Below are 15967 nucleotides of genomic sequence, written 5' to 3' on the forward strand. Positions count from 1 at the left end.
GGTTGGGGGTCGTGCATTCCGAGCACCCCCCCCCCCCAAAAAAAAAGCGCTGACTTGGCAGCTCCAAGCAGCGGGCGCTGCCACGCCTCGCCACTCTATTTTTCTTCTCCGCCTTTCCGTGTTTCTTCCTTCCTTTCTGCCTGCTTTCTCTTTCTCACACTGCCCTCTTTCCATCTTAAGTCACGTCTTGCCTTTCTACTCTCTCCTACCTTCCTTAGCTACCTTCTTCCTTCCTTCCGGAGGCACAGTAATGCGATATCCGCCACCGTTTGCGATCGATAACGATCTAGCTATCGCCGAGCCCAAAAGGAAATAAAAGGGCCGCTAGCAAAGTCGCGCTCGTTGTCATTTGCTAGCTGTAAAACGGCCCGCGCGCTGGCCCGGTCCCAAAAAGGCTCCGTACACTCGCTGTAATGTTGACAAGTGGTTTATTCAGCAGGAATGGTGAACAATTTTGTCACTTTTGTCGTTTTTTTGTTGTTTGTTGTCGTTTTACTACAGAAGGCAACCGTGCGCCGCGACTATTACGCGGCCTTGTCTTTGTCATTGTCGGGGCTTGGACAATTAGCAATGACCTTTGTCAACATGAAGGGCCAAATTCGAAGTTCAAAAAAAGTCTTTGGCTTGTACGACCCAAAGTGCTTCAAACGTTCCAATGACAGAAAAGTTCATGCAGAGATCCGTTGACTGACATGTGAAACTCAACTTCAAGGGAGACTACGTAACCGCCACGTTCATTCAACACGTCATCGTTCGCTAGCAATGGAATCCGGTTAGCTCTTTAGGTTCAGGTTAGCCGTTTCACGCTAGGCACATTTTTGGTGTTGAATAACGTCCAAATGTTACGTAGCCTCGCTTTAAATACACAACCTCGATTAGGTTCAACCTTCGTAGCGTAGCGGCTAGCTCATAGCATTAACGGGATGTCGTTTCACTTCACAGTACTTTTTTTTTTTTATTTGGAATTTGTTCATGTTTTGGCATTCCGGCTCTGGAGCGTGGAAGAAATAATTTAAAAACAGTAGAAAAAAAATTGCATTTGCGGCACGATCTGCTCTTTTGAAGTGGCAGATTTCGCTGCAAAGCGCTCAAATAAACAAAGACAATTCCGCGGGCGGCCACTAGGTTGTGCAAAAGAGAAACGCCCCCCCTCGCTCACAAAGTAGCACCATTATACAGTGGACACTTGCTCGTATAGGAAATAGTAATGCATAGATTATAACATACGTGTTTCGGATTATATGCAGGCGGAGCCATGAGTTGGTGTGTGTGTGTGCGTCGGACCCAAGGCAAATTGCTCACGTTCGGCCTTCTACGCCGCCGCCCCCCCTTTTCTGCTCCCTTTTTTTTTTTTTTTTTGCCGTCTGCTTGCACCCGCCCAAATACACTTTGAGTCCAGAGGAGACTCATTTGTGACAAGCACCGTATAAGGAGAATAATTCACTTTGGGCTCCTGCATTCCATACAGTTGTGTTTATTTATGTTTGGAAACATCAAGAAGGGGGAGGGGGGGGTGCGAGTGCAGCGTGGCCGTCAATTTTCCCGAACGCAGCGGTTCTCAAACTAAGGTGCCTGGACAAAATCATTTGCTCGAAAAGATGCCTAATTAGTTCCGCCTTAGTAGTTTTGTCTCTCCCCTGAACATAAATCATCATTACTGAAATAAAGTTTGATTTTTCCCCCACAACAATTTTTGTCAAAAATATTATCCTATGTTTTTAAAAAAAATAAATGAATCTTTATCGAAATAAAAACTTTAATATTATGAAAATGAAGCTGAATTTTTCTTAATATTTTGACTTCATCGTGGAAAAATACGACTTTGTTCTTGTAAGAATATAATCCCTCAATTCATCTGATTTTGCTATTGCAACGTTAATGGCATCAAAGTATTTTGTCCTGGACCAAAAAGTTTGAGAACTGCTCGATTGGTCCGTTGTCAAGGTTTGCTTCAAAGACTGGAGCCAAAAGTCGATGAGCCACTTTGGTCTTTGGGCTTTTGTTCAGAAACAAAGAAAGAAAAAACGCTAAAACGGCGGAAAGATTTGAAATGGTTCTTTTGACTTGTCTGCTAGCAGCTAAATTAGCATCTTTTAGGTCGCGTTTGCACCATTTGGAGCGCTGCAGTGTGGAAAACAATGAAAAGATGCCTGGCCTGGCCTGGCCCGGCCTGGCCCGGCCTCTCCATCGTCAGGTCGGTCGGTCGGTCGGGCGAGGCCTTCTCCCCTCGCCTACATTCGGTAGTTTCGCCCTGCGGCGTGACCTCGACTTGAGTTTTTGGGATGCGCTTCCTGTGGGCGGGGCGAAGAGAGAAACACACTTAACCAAACGCTCAGAACAAAATGGCTCCTTCGACCTGGCACACGTTGGAAGGGGGGGAAACATCCAAGGTGGCAGTTTCATAATCCGAGAGAGATGCTAGCTATGTTTCTTTCCCCTTGGCGTGTCGTGTCGTGTGGTGTGGCTCGATACGCCGGCATGCGGAAGGCGTAATGCGCAGTGGCAGAGCGGAGCGGGAGGGCCACTCACTCGCTCTACCACGAAAACCACTTAGTTCCTAATGTTTTTCTGAGAAAAAGAAGCACACGCACGCACACACACACACACACTTGGCCTCTTCGGAGGCATCGCGTGAGCGTGGCCTACCTTAAAGGCTGAGTGAGCGTGTCCGGCGGCGGCTAACGGTCTCTGCGGGAAGAAGGAGACACGATTAAGTGACGGGCGGCTCCCCGAACCCGCCGCGTTCTCGGCTCACCTTCTTGATTTTTGTCTTATCCGTCTGGGCGGGCGCCCGTCGCTCCGAGCTCTTGTCGGCCTTGTGTCCGGCGGTGCCGCCGGCGGCCTTGGCGGCCCGCGGCGCGTCCGTGTGACGTTGGGCGCGCACCGAGCGGGCGGCCTTGCCGGTCTTTGCGGGAGCGCAGTACATCTCCAGCCGCCGCAGCTCGCAGCTCTGGAAGCAGCACTCGTCCACGATGCCCCGCGAACGCCGGGCGTTGGGGCCGTAGCCCGTCGGCTTGCCTGGCCAAACGCAAAGACGTTAATTCGTTTTGTCTGCGTGGCTCCACCATGGGGTCGAGTATTCAATGTCAACGATATTTACATCCATTGTAATTGTCTGTGCAGCTCCATATGTTCCCCCCCCCAAAAAAAATTCCATCATATTTAATGATCCGTGCTTTCCACGTGTCGGTGTAAATGGACCCGCCTCGCCTATTTAACGGTCTGTGCGCCTCCCGTGTCGTAAATCGGCGAGTGTCAACAGCGCACTTGAAGTTTTAGCAGACCGTTTTTGTTTTGTTTTGCTCCACGCGTGAGCACACGTCCACAGGTGGAATGTCTTTTGGAAGCCCCGGCCGGCCTGGCCGGCCCGTTCGCAATCCCCCTTCTGGCTGGAAGCGAGCCGGGACCCGATGGCCTTTTCCTCGTTACCAAATGAAAGAATCATAATTTAAGATGGCGTTTACAAGGAGGAAATGCCTTTCCCTCTCACACTTAATAGCTCTTGGCTCTCAGTCTCACCGGCGCTGACAAAGTCCATTAGGTTTTGCCGGGGCCGACCCGACGCGCTGTGGATCTGGAGAACTTTCATTCAAAGAAAGACCGGCGACGGGGCTAGAAGAGGTGACGACGAGTCGCCCGAGCTAAAAATACATGATTGCATTATTTAGCCCGGCGGCAGATTCCCTGACGGGGATTCCGTCTTTGCCAAAACACCTTTTACAGCACAAACGGCGAGACGATGTAAGGAGCGCGCCTGGTGACTTGCAGAAAAAGCCTGGCAAATTAACAGCCGCCAAATCAGATCGCTTGGAAGATGTCAGATAATCAGCACGGGCAGGTTGAGGGGAATAAACATCATGCCGATGATAATAATCGGGTTTTAAAGCTTGATACGCTTTGGCGGATAATGTCCGTAATCCCGCGCAAACAAGAGGTTTTTGTTTTTTTTCCCGATCTGCCCGCGCCCCGCTATCGCTTGAGGCAGAAGGCCGCACGACGACAGGCAGTTATTTTTTCCAAGGCGCCGTCGAGGTCTCCAGATCGGGATTGACACTTTTTCCCCTTCAACGTGGGCCGACTGCCGACTTTTTTTTTTTCTTCTTTCCAACAAGTGATTTACTCTCAGAGTTCATCTGTCGGGAATACTCGGCCCGGCCCGGCAAACGATAGCGGCGGAGGGGAGGCTCCGCCCCGGGCCGACGCTCTCGGAAGCATCCAACGGCTTGGATTCTCCGTGGGCCATCATTCCAGAAGGGCACACCAAGGTTCTTGACTTTTACAGTGCGCTCACGCTGTTCCTCATAACCCAAAGATTGTCGGAGCTGGCCGGCGGCGTGGACGCTTTACGAGCGATCGCGAGCCCGTGGATCAGTTCCTTTTGGAGCGGCGCCCGCCCTCCGACGTAAAGATGGCGGCGCTTTGGTGTCAAAACTTTAAGAGCCCCGCTTGATTGAGAAAAGGTGAGCTGGCTCCAAGGCCGGGCCGTCTTACAGAAATTGGAAATAAAAAATGACGGCCATTGCTACAAAGCAACTCGAGAGAATCTCCCGCTGGAGCTCACGTCTTTGCGGCCGGGTGTGTGACGGCATCAAACTAATGAGGTCTCGCCGATGTTTTGGTCCCGGCCAAGCGGACCCCCCGCGGACGTCTTCGAGATGCCGAGGACACGGGAGGTCTTTCTTTTGCACTGGGCCGTGCATTCAGGTTTGCGGCGGGCAGGCCGCTGGCTCATCCCGTAATCCCCCCTTAATCCGCAGCCGCCGCTGAGGGCCAAGGCCTCGCCGCTTGCGTGCACGCATGTGACGTGCACGCATGTGACGTGCTATTTACGCATTCTCCATCGGTAGAGAAACGGAGCGATAGCCGCGGCCGCCCCAACCAATTTCCTGTGTGGCTGTGCCAGATCTGCGCGCAAACAATTAGGGAAGTTTTTGCATCATTTTGCTTTTCTTTCCCCCCCCCGCGCTCACTCCAAAGTTTCAGCTCCGACTCCAGCCGAGGCGGAAAAAGCCGAGAACCGCCATGCCGGTCCGGCGGCGGCAGAAGCTCTGCACACGCGCCGACTCGGGATTTCTAGGTCAGAGCAATAATTGGAAAAAGTGACTACGGATGTGGATTCTTGCGCTACCGCAGTTTGTTTCCACCCAGCTAAGTATTTAGTAATCCCGTCAGGGCAGAAAGTGCGTCGTCCCGAAGGCGGAAGGTGGACCGGCGCTGTCGGCGAGGCCGGCCGGCGGTGGTCGCGCGCAATGTCAGCGGGCCAACACAAGCACGGCGGATGGGAAGGGAGGGGAGGGGAGGTCCTGAACTGGACGCAGCCCAAATGGATTCTCCAGATCGCAGAGACCGAGCCAGGCCAGCAGGAGGAGCCGTTTTTTGTTTGTTTTTTTAATCAAAAATGCCATCGTAAGGCGACGCGGGAAAGACAAACACCTCGCTCGCCGCAAAAGGGTCTGCTCTTGCTTAAGGAGCTGCGTCTTGGCCGCCCGCCGTTCAAGGCTTCCACGTGAATACGACACTTCGAGAAGCGCTCGTAGTGAAAACGCAACATTTGGTGACGTAACCAGCGCAGACCTACTCAAGACCCGGAGAACCGTCGCCGGTCCATCACGATAATGTGTCAACATAATCAAGCGCTGGCTTAAGTGAAGGTAGCGCTGCATCTCCTGGACACAGGAGGAAGGGAAAACACGTCCGACGGACAAGAACATGGTATGTTGGACCGGAGCGGTGCGCTACGGCGATGATGAAGAGAGAAAAAAAGCCAAGTGTGACTGGCGGAAATCTGGCGCCGCCAGCAAGGTTTTGGACGGGCAGAGCTCGCTGCCGTTCGGAAGCTTGGTGCCCCTCCAGCAGCCCAGCCTTTGCGGCCAGATCCAAAGTGCCTGGCAGCCGCGCGCCGGGAAGGACGCGTGGCGCCAAGCGAGGAGCAAGGTGCACTCTGACGCCATTGGAGACCACAAATGGACTCCTCCACTGGAGTTCAAGCACACATGACAAGGTGGAGATGTGGAACTATCGCCACGGTCTCTCATCACCTAATCCTTCATCATTCAGGTTAAAGCGAGCAATTAGTGGGCAAAAAGGCTTCAAGTAGAAAAGCACTTGAGATGCTGCAAGGGATCACCCCCCCCCCTCCCCTCCCCAAATGTCTTTCTGGAATTGGCAGCTGCCAAACGTTGTGTGGAAAAATCTCTCGCAGCTTTGGGACCAGACCAAAGCCTCACTAATGGATGTCAAAGCGGCACGCCGCTCCATCGATTATAAGCGAGATGGGGTTGGCAGGGCTTTTTTTTTTTTTTCTCGAGGGGGGGGGGGGACACGTTGAAGATTGAGAAACAAGAACGGCAATGTCATGTTTCACTGTAGGGAAGGAAGCAGCCGTAATGGAACAAGCGGAGATTTAACTCCTGCTTTTCTTTTCCCCTTCTCGGGTGGAAAACATGAAGTTTCGACCCCCCTGACTCCGCCTTAAAGACTTTCCCTGATGGCCAAAGCTGCCACTTGACACCCGCCATCATCTTTCTTCTGCTCGCTTTAAGCCTCACTTGTGGTTTGCTCGGTTCGCACGTCTCTCCGCCTTGCTTAGCATCGGCCGCTAAAGAGAGGCACTCAAACAATAAATTCAATATCCGATATCATAAGATATCACCAAATATTCATATTGAAACATATAGAGATCATTTTTGTACACGTTAACTTGAATATGCATGATGTGAATTCAGTTCAAAAGCGGAGGTTGGAAACTTTTGAGCCGAGGTCCTGGAGGTGAAATATTTGACCAAGGTCACACCGATTCAACTCCACGTGATCAGAATATTTGTGGCTATGCACACTAGATATAGCAGCCTCATTCAATTATTTGCGCGATCCCAGATTGCCCATTGCAGGTGTGAGAAAACAGAACGGGAACCAGCATCTCCCGGAAAAGGATGTGAATGTCAAGGCGGTTGCTTTTTTTTTATTGATGAGCTCAGTCATGAATAAAAAATAAGAAGGCAGCGTGCGCGCGCATGCATGCGGGGTGCACTTACTGAAATAAAAGCCCCTCTCTCCGCACACGAACTGCAGCGTGTCGACCAGCTCCGCCCCGCACAGCGTCTCTGGCCGCGCCCCTGAAGCCGCCGGAGTCAGGCTGAGGACGCACAGCAGTAGTGAGAGGGTGTGGCTACGGGACATCCAGCAGCACATCGCACTCTGCCGGAGATCCAGAGAGAGACAAAGTCAGAGGCGCGAACAGCACACGCACTCCCGCAATCCGCTTTTGCATGGGAGCCAGACTTTCATGTCCGCAAAAAAAACATTGAACCGGAGAAATACTTGAGATTGAGTTCAAGAGTTTAAACACGTTCCCCCTTCAAAAATAAACCCAAAAAAACCGGCTTGAATGTGCAGCAAAAAAACAACAACTGCTATCTTGTCTCGCTAAATGACGCGCGAGAACCGCTGCGAGCACTGACAGATGCGCACCTCCGCCGAGGAGGGGAAAAAAACCGGCCCCGCGAGTGCAATCAAACGTCATAAACACCTCCAGAGTGCTCGCAAACGGAAGCCGCATTCGTGAACAATCATCACGTCCACGGAGGGAAAGAAAGCTCCGCTAAAGCGTGCAATTTGGGCGAAGGGGAAAAACAAAACAAAACGCGAAAAGGAGCACAAAACAAAAAGACGGCAGACAAGAAATGCAGGCGAATGTTGCATGCGAGGGAATAAACTTACGGCGGGCGCGCATGTCATGTGCTGAAAATAAAAGCACATCATGAAAAGAACATGAAAAGTGTGCGCGCGGAGCAGGTACAAGTTACCTTGAGGACGTCCCATAAATGCCAACAGGGGGAGGAAAGAGCGCAGGACATCCCCGCGGGTCTCCACAAGCACCAAAAAAAAAAAAAAAAAAAAAGCCGACGAGGAATCAACTTGTTTCAAGTCATTAAAAAAACAGAGAAAAGACGAAAAAAAAAAGAAAAGAAGAAGAACGAACGGGGCAGAAAAAAAGCGGACGAGATGCGCGTGCCGGCCGGGGGCCAATGTCACATCTCAACGTTCCCACTTTTGTTCCATTGCGCACGCTCGTTTTGGAGAGAAGTGAGATTTAGCGAACAGGAGACGGATTTAGCGAGAAAATCCCTCACATTTATCTAACATTACATACACTGCAAAGACATGTGGAGCAGGAGACAGCTGGGCCAGCCTTCAACCCAGCTCGCGCTCCTCCGAAGTTATTCATTAAGGATTTTTGGGCACGCGCTCAAATCACGTCATTCTTTTTTCTTTTTTTTTTCTCTCTCGCTCAGTTCTTTTTTTTTCTCTCTCTCTCTGCTTCTTAGAAGAGGCTTGAATCGCTGCTGCGAGTTTCTTTGGTCAACGGTTCACTGCTGACTAGTGAATGCAAACTGGCAGTTTCCCCCCCCCCCCCCCCCCCTATGCAATTGAACGAGTGTCATTCCAGCACATGATAGCTGATCTCGGGTCGGTTTCACCTTGCAACTTGACACATGTTGCAAGGAAGAGATGGGGTGGGGGGGCAGGGGGCGCCACTGAGTAATGACAGTACACGCAGGGCTTAAGAGGAGGGTGGGAGGGCGCGCTGGCACGACGAGAGCCAATCTCAAAGCAGGACAGCCGAGCGTGCATGCGGCCCTCCCGGCTTGCATCGGCCACCAGGGAAGCCAAGACACGCTAAGGGGAAGTGGGTCAAAGCGCATGCGCAGGAGCGCGATGACGAAGATGGTGATGATGATGATGGTGGCGATGACGCCGAAAGCTGATTTGGGATCACGGTATGACCCTGTTGCCCTGTTGGTGGTGAGTGACGCGTTGGGTTTGGATTTTTGACACGGTGTGGATTATTTTTGGGTCGATGGGTTCATTTCTATTTTTTTTCCTTTGGTGCAAGGAGGCACTCATACAAAACTAACAATTTATAACCCAACAATTTACTACCTCTGGACGTCTATAAACACATTTGTCATGTATGTTTTTAAGTGGGTTAAATTCAGACGTCAATTGTAATGACGAACAGCCGCCAGTTGATGGCAGCATTGCACTGCTTCGAACTCAACTCACGTTTATTTAAAGCATTTTTTTTTTTTGTGTGTGTGTGCGATACTAACCTACGCTTTCCTGTCGGTAAGCCGCTAACAAACTTTTTGGGGTCCCAAAAGAAATGTCAAAGCAACACAATGTGGGTCAAAATACTCTAAAGCAGCTGGCAGTCAAGGCAACTGCAGCGGATTGTTATTGATTTATTTTTGGGGTGGATTATTTTGAGTGGATCTATTGAGTGCTACGATCCAAAGTGCCAGTTAGCATGTCCGTGCGCGCAAGCAGGGTCACATGAGGATGCTTGATAAGGAAAGCCATTAATCCTCCGCTCTCCAGATTAACTGTGACGCTTCCGACAATGAAATCTTGTCTCCCCCCCCCCCCCCCCCCCAAAAAAAGGGAGAAATTTGAATACTGAAATGTTTGTATTTCCTAAAATTGAGAAGCGTGCAGCAATAATTCTAATGTGTTCTCCATCCTCACGGGAGGATTTGAAAGTGGTGAACTTTCCGCTTGTCGGACGTTCATATGGAAGAAATGAAGCCAAGCGGAGGGGCGCATGTTTTATCGTTTCCGCGGTAACATGCGAGGGTCGCCGCGGTTTCCAGCGGGCCTGCTGACAATCAAAAGCAATTTTGCAGCGCACTTGTCGGACGTGTGACATAGTGCGTCACGCCGGATTCCGACACTAGGAGGCGGGGGACGGGTGGGGGGAAGCTCAGTGTTTATTATTTGACCGCAGAAATCCTGCGTCGAAAAGATCGTAAATGTCGCTTTTTGGCCTGCTGCTGGGATTGTAAAACTGCATGTAAATAAAAGCTGGCTTGTCGAATGTTCCTATGGCAGCGTTATTTACATGACAAAATGAAAAGCGCTGGATGGATGGATGGATGGAGGGATGGGCCCATAAATCACAAAAAGTCTTTCTAGAAAAATCAAAGGTAAATGGTGCGCTTTGATGTATGATACTATAAATGACTGCTATTATTTTTTTATGGGGGGAAACACTGTGTACTCATTTAAGTCCACTTTTATGCAAATATTCTTGCCTTGGGCCATAAATCAATATTGTGAGATCAAAAGGGCAAAAAGTGCAAGTGGTGTAGAAATGCGCGTACATGAGCTCATATGCCATGCAGTTGTTTTAGAGTCTGGCGGGTGACCATTTTGTGAGCTTTACAAGGCTATGTGAAAGAATGGAATATTTATTGGCACACACACACACAGATATATATGAGGCCCGTGTGCGTGTGTGTATTGCGATACCTCGCGGTGTGCAGGGAAGCCGCACGCTGAAGCAATTACAGGCCGGCATAAATCAGCAGAGCCTCGGGTCTGGACAGCGAGAGGCTCCGCAGAGTCATTCTCGCTTCTGCAGACGACACATCGGAAGCCGCCAATTGAGAAGTGTCATTGTGGTCAAAGCAGAGCTGGAAGACACCGAGAAAGACTGACATGAGGACAAAAAGGACGAGCTGAGCATCATTTTTTGCAGGAGCGTGCATCGTGTACCGTGGCGGGACTCCAGTAGGGGGCGACATCGCCTGACGTTCGGCTGCTCGGTGCTGATTTGCGCTACTGTGCTGACACCTATTGGCGAAAGTAGGTAATGACATGAAACGAACACAACATGCTTTGGCTTCATTTGAATGTGACTTTTTAGATCAAATGACTTGATGGATGGACTTTGTAAGAAGAACAATTGACAAATGATTTTTCATTCTTACCAAGCACTAAGGCAAAAACATAACGACTGAAACATTTGGCAAGACATCATTTTTTTTCATTTGAAAGATGGGAGGGTATAGGTTCTTACCTTCAAAGAGAATTCCCAACAGGGCCAAAGAAAAGAAAACATGAGTAGAGTAGCGTACATCCGGCGTTTGTTTGTTTGTTTGTTTATTTAAAACATGACAGCTTGAAAACGAGCGAAGCGTGATGTATTGGGTCTTTGGTCACTGGAAGTCGATCCTGACTTGGGCGAAGGGTTGCTCCACCTTGACGGGGTGCGCGGCGGCGTGCTCCCACAGCGCCTTCTTGTGAAGGAAGGCCAGGTCGCAGCGGTCGCAAGCGTAGGTCTTGACCTTGGCCGTCTTGGCCGCCTTGGTGGCGTGCGTGCGCCGGTGCTTCTTCATGTGGTAGGACATGCGGAAGGCCTTGCCGCACACGTCGCACTTGAAGGGCTTCTCGCCCGTGTGGATGCGCACGTGCGACTTGAGGTAGCCCGACTGGATGAAGGCCTTGCCGCACACGTCGCACTTGTAGGGCCGCTCGCCCGTGTGGTAGCGGGTGTGCAGCCGCAGCTCGTTGGCGGTGAGGAAGGTCTTGCCGCACACGGTGCACTGGTAGGGCCGCTCGCCCGTGTGGATGAGCTCGTGGCGCTTGAGCGAGGTCTCCTTCATGAACTGCTTGCCGCAGCTGGCGCAGGGGTAGCGCACGCCCACGTGCACCTGGGCCACGTGGTTGCCCAGCTGCTGCTTGGTGCGGTAGGCGGCCGGGCACTGGGCGCAGGCCCACGGCCGCGCCTCCGAGTGCGTGCCCATGTGCACGGTGAGCTCCGAGGCCGAGCGGTAGCACTTGCCGCACTGCCAGCACAGGAAGGGCCGCTCGCCCGTGTGCTTGCGCTGGTGCACCGTCAGGCAGTTGGAGGAGCGGAAGCGGGCGGGGCACGAGTCGCAGGCGAAGGGGAACTCGCCCTTGTGGATGCGCTGGTGGACGGCCAGGTAGGAGAGCTGCGAGAAGCTCTTGTCGCACTGCGAGCACGGGTAGGGCCCGCTGAAGGCGTGCTGCTTCTCGTAGTGCTCGCGCAGCCGGCGCATCAGCGTGAAGCTCTTGTCGCACATGGTGCAGGCCATGGGCCGGTGCATCAGCAGGTGGCGCTCGAAGGCCGCCTGGCTGGCCAGGATCTTGCCGCACTCCTTGCAGTACAGCGGGTCGTGGATCCTCTGGTGCACCTGTCGTCACAACAGACGGGCTACTTGGGAGAAAGAAAGAAAGAAAGGGAGACCCGCCGGCCGGCTGGCTCGCAAATACGTCCAGCTCGCGGACCGTTTCAATCCGTCGTTAAGTTACGTGCGGGTACCAAAAGCCAAAGCGCGGCCATACTACACCTTGAGCATGGTGAGGCTCTTGAACTCCTTGCCGCAGGCGCCGCAGGTCATGACGTCGCGCAGGTCCGCCTTGCACACCTTCTCCTGGTGCTCCTTGAGCGCCGACAGGAGCTCAAAGTGCTTGCCGCAGTTGGAGCACCAGACGGGGATCTGGAGCTGCTGGCCGTCGCCGTGGCTGGGCCCGGCCTTGGCCTCCTTCTTCCAGGGGCAGCGGGTGGTCTTCTTGTGGCAGATGGCGTAGATCTGGTGGCGCTTGAGGCCGTGCAGGTGCTTGAAGCGCCTCTTGCAGTGCACGCAGTGGAAGGGCCGCTCCTGCGTGTGGCTCTGGATGTGGCGGTTCAGCGTCTTGACGTTGTCGAAGGAGCCGGCGCACACCGGGCAGGCTTTGGGGGCTTTGCCGCGGGGCGCCTCGGGGGCGTCGCTCTCCGGGTTTTTCTCGGCTTGGGCCAGGATCTCCTCGGTGCTTTTGCTGGCCTCCTCGCGGACGCCCTCGTGGCCGTGGATGATCTGGTGCTTCTTGAGCGTGTCGCGGTACTTGAAGCCCTTGTCGCAGCCCACGCAGATGAAAGGGCGCTCCTCGGTGTGCGAGCGCAGGTGCTTGTCCATGTCGGCGCTGCACGGCAGCGTGCGGCTGCAGATGGGGCAGACTTTGCCCTCGGCGGACGCGGCCGGCCGCGGCTCCGGGCTCTGCTCGTCGCGACTCTTGAGTCCTTGACTCTTGCAGAACTCCTTCTGGTGTCGCTTGAGGACGTAGTGGGTCTTGAACCTCTTGTCGCAAAAGGAGCACTCGTGCGGCCGGTCTTCCGAGTGCGACGTCATGTGGCGCTCCATGTCCACCTTGCGCGCAATGTACTTGCCGCAGAGGGCGCAGTTTTTATCACCGGGCGTCTCCGGAGACTCGGGCTCGGCCGGCGCCGCCTCGTCCTCTGCGTCGTCGTCGTCCTGGTCTCGCTCGTGGACGCGCATGTTGTGGCGCTTCATGTCGTACTGGTCGCGGAAGCGCTTGTCGCAGCGCTCGCACTTGTACTTGAGCTCGCGGTTCTCTGAGTGCGTCTCCTGGTGCCGCCTCATGGCGGCGGCGCGCAGGAAGCTCTTGCCGCACACGGGGCAGGTCTTGTTGTTGGGGTGCTTCTTCCTCTGATGCTTGGCCGATCTGTCGTCGCCGCCGCGGTCGTCTTTCTCCGCCCGGGCCGCTTGTCTCTTCAGCTGCAGACGCTTGCTCTGCTTGAGCGGTTGGAACGCCGCCGGCTTCAACGAAGCGTCGTCGTCGTCCGCTTCCTCGCCCTCCTCCTCTTTGTCTTGTTCTTCATCCTCCTGAGGGGCGGGCTCCATCAAGCCAGGCGCCTCCTCAATGTGGATGTAGTCCAAGAGCGTGACCGTCTCGCCCTCCACCTGCACGGTGACGCATCCCGCCATCTGCTCGGCGGGCGCCCGCAGCTGGATGTGCTCGGCGTCGATGAGCACCTTCTCCAGCTGCGGGAGGGACAGCGAGGACAGGATGCAGTTCCCGAAGGAGGACAGGATGCTCTGAGAGTCGTCTGGTCGGGAGAACAGAGGCAAACGTCCAAAACTGTCAACTTTTCTCGAGGCGATGGTCTCCACCGAGGAGCCTCACCGGTTAAATCAAAGTGTCCGAGCGCAGAGTGGTGCAAGAGCGCCGCCTTCAAGTGAAGCGGGTCGGGAACCGAGTGGACGCACTCGTTCAGGGCCTCCGGGACATTGCTCAACATGGCGGCCGTCTGGAGAGGACACGCATAATAATCCCACCACCGTATCATATAATCATGTCATTTGGCTGTGGTTCTGGTACCTGCTGGAGGTCCGGCACGGGTAGAAGCTTCTCCAGCCTGGAGAGGAAGTCCAACATGAGCACTTGCAGGGCGCTGTCATATTCGGCCCCAAAGGCAGTTGGAAACGCCTCCTGGAAAAGGATGGATTGTTTTGAAATTAGGCCACAAAAAGATCATTTTGACAGCAATCCAAAAAAAAAAAAAAAAAAACCTGAAAAAACTTGTCCCGCTCTTCGGGGTCTTTCAGGAGTAGCTCGATCTGATCCACAAAGTTGGATTTGGCGAACTGAACCTCGGCAAAGCACGGCTGGAAGACAAACATGGGTGGTTCAAGTGGACAATAAAAGCTCATTGGATCTGAATTGAAGACACTGACCTGAGATGCCCATGCGGATATGAGGCCTTTGATTCGTTCTAAATGCACCTCAACGGTTTCCCTCTCGGGATTCTCCTCGGACCGACACAAATCCACAACCACCTGAAACACGCAACCAAGTAGACATTAGTTTCCCGGCTGCCTATCCGATGCTCAGCGCTCACTCAAATTTCATCTTTCCTCTAGCTTACCCGTGCCCGGAGACCCAGCAGCAACTGCGCCTTCTGGTCGGGATTCAACAGCTCGGGTAAAATGTCGGTGACTGCGCTGACAAACTCCTCCACCGCGCCGTAGTCCCGCACGTCGCCGCGCTGCACAACCTGCCACATGGCGGCCGACACCAGGCGCAGAGGCGGGATGAAGAGGCGCAGGGAGGGCAGCAGGAGAGGAGAATCTGGACACACATCATACAAGCAATTCATTACAAGTCGATCATCTAAAGCCCTCCATCCCTTTTATATACCGCTTATCTTCATTTGGGTTGCCGTTTGTGCAGTGGACTGGTGTGCAGACCATCAAGAAATATTCTTCAAACTGTGCAGATGTGCTGACAAAACATGCATAACTTTTTTCCCCACTACATTATTTGCCCACTCGTTGAATTTAATTCAAACACATTCATTTCAACGTAAAATAAATAAGCAGGAAGCTGTAACTGCTGCTGCCTTCAGGGACAGACAAACTGCGTCGTAATTTTAAATTACAACGATAGAAGTCACTTTTGTACGTCAACAATTGGGGTGAAACTGACGCGATTTGATGCTTTAGTGTAACGACACTCGTCGCTAGTGCGTGCCAAAGGTTTTGACTTTAATATGGTGTTGTCCTTGTCATTTTGAAGCAAGTAATAGCAGAAAATCCAGTTTCCGGTTAAGTAAACAAACATAGCATCAGTTGTTAAACAGTGGCTAAATTAACAGATGACGTCGCTGGATTTATTCAAATTCGGCCCGGCTGACGTTCGAATACATTTAAAAATATGATGAGATGACTTAGCTTAGCATAACTAGCCGTTGCTTAGCTTCTTCCAGCTAAGTGAGCGGCTACGTTAGCTCAGCGCCATCTCACAGCGGGCTACGCCATGTTACGAATCGGACGCACACAAGGCAAAAAAAAGAAAACGCCGTAAACTCGCCGGGAGTGATACATTTTTCATTTCTGTTCCATTTACCGTGTTCGGTGCGATGCAACGTTTCCATGTTGCTAGGGAGGTCTTTAAAAAAAAAAAAAAAAAACTAAAGAGTACTACGGGGTTCGATTGTGAGACGATGTCCGCCCGGCCCTACGGTGCGGTGCCAGTTGGCGGGGAAGGAAAAGGCGGCTCGATTTTCTCTCCCGACTGCGCAGGCGTCGTCGTCCTTTAAGAGGATTTCTATCGTCTTCAGTCAGTTGTCTCTCAACATGATAACGTTGAATTTGGTTGAGTATTCTCGCGTTTGCAAGGGAATAAAAGCTCCACAATGCGGAACATTCGCAAACTTTCTCCCCCTCTCTAAGTGGGGAAAAAGGAAGCGGGGCGGTTCTTCTTTGCTTGGTGAAGTGAACGAACATCGCCTACTACAGACCATTTGGAGTACTGCAGGGTTAGGATGCAAAATAATAAAAAAAATCTAGCAGCCAAAATTCAATCATACGCCCCTTTCAAG

General features: G+C 52.4%; 2 protein-coding genes across 3 annotated transcripts; both read right to left on the minus strand.

Annotated features, from left to right (window-relative positions):
* Window positions 1–431: 431 nt before the first annotated feature.
* On the minus strand, window positions 432–10446 carry igf1 (insulin-like growth factor 1). 2 transcript variants are annotated; one of them, XM_085902647.1, is made up of 5 exons: window positions 10312–10446; window positions 7035–7197; window positions 2756–3018; window positions 2647–2688; window positions 432–2291 (listed from the first exon to the last, which is right to left on the minus strand). In XM_085902647.1, exons 2-5 carry the CDS (start codon window positions 7189–7191, stop codon window positions 2232–2234), a joined length of 522 nt encoding a protein of 173 aa, XP_085758773.1. In that variant the 5' UTR covers window positions 7192–7197; window positions 10312–10446; the 3' UTR covers window positions 432–2231. The 2 variants fall into 2 exon arrangements, with proteins under 2 accessions (XP_085758773.1, XP_085758774.1); XM_085902648.1 differs by lacking the exon at window positions 10312–10446 and adding an exon at window positions 7806–8395.
* A 554-nt stretch (window positions 10447–11000) lies between these two features.
* Window positions 11001–15881, minus strand: LOC147040404 (uncharacterized). Its single transcript, XM_085902633.1, has 8 exons — window positions 15493–15881; window positions 14513–14715; window positions 14322–14423; window positions 14157–14252; window positions 13966–14076; window positions 13771–13894; window positions 12156–13693; window positions 11001–11999 (listed from the first exon to the last, which is right to left on the minus strand). Exons 1-8 carry the CDS (start codon window positions 15518–15520, stop codon window positions 11001–11003), a joined length of 3201 nt encoding a protein of 1066 aa, XP_085758759.1. The 5' UTR covers window positions 15521–15881.
* Window positions 15882–15967: the final 86 nt, after the last annotated feature.

Source organism: Syngnathus leptorhynchus, chromosome 21 (assembly GCF_054491065.1).
Source record: "Syngnathus leptorhynchus isolate UIUO chromosome 21, UIUO_Slep, whole genome shotgun sequence".
Classification (NCBI taxonomy): domain Eukaryota; kingdom Metazoa; phylum Chordata; class Actinopteri; order Syngnathiformes; family Syngnathidae; genus Syngnathus; species Syngnathus leptorhynchus.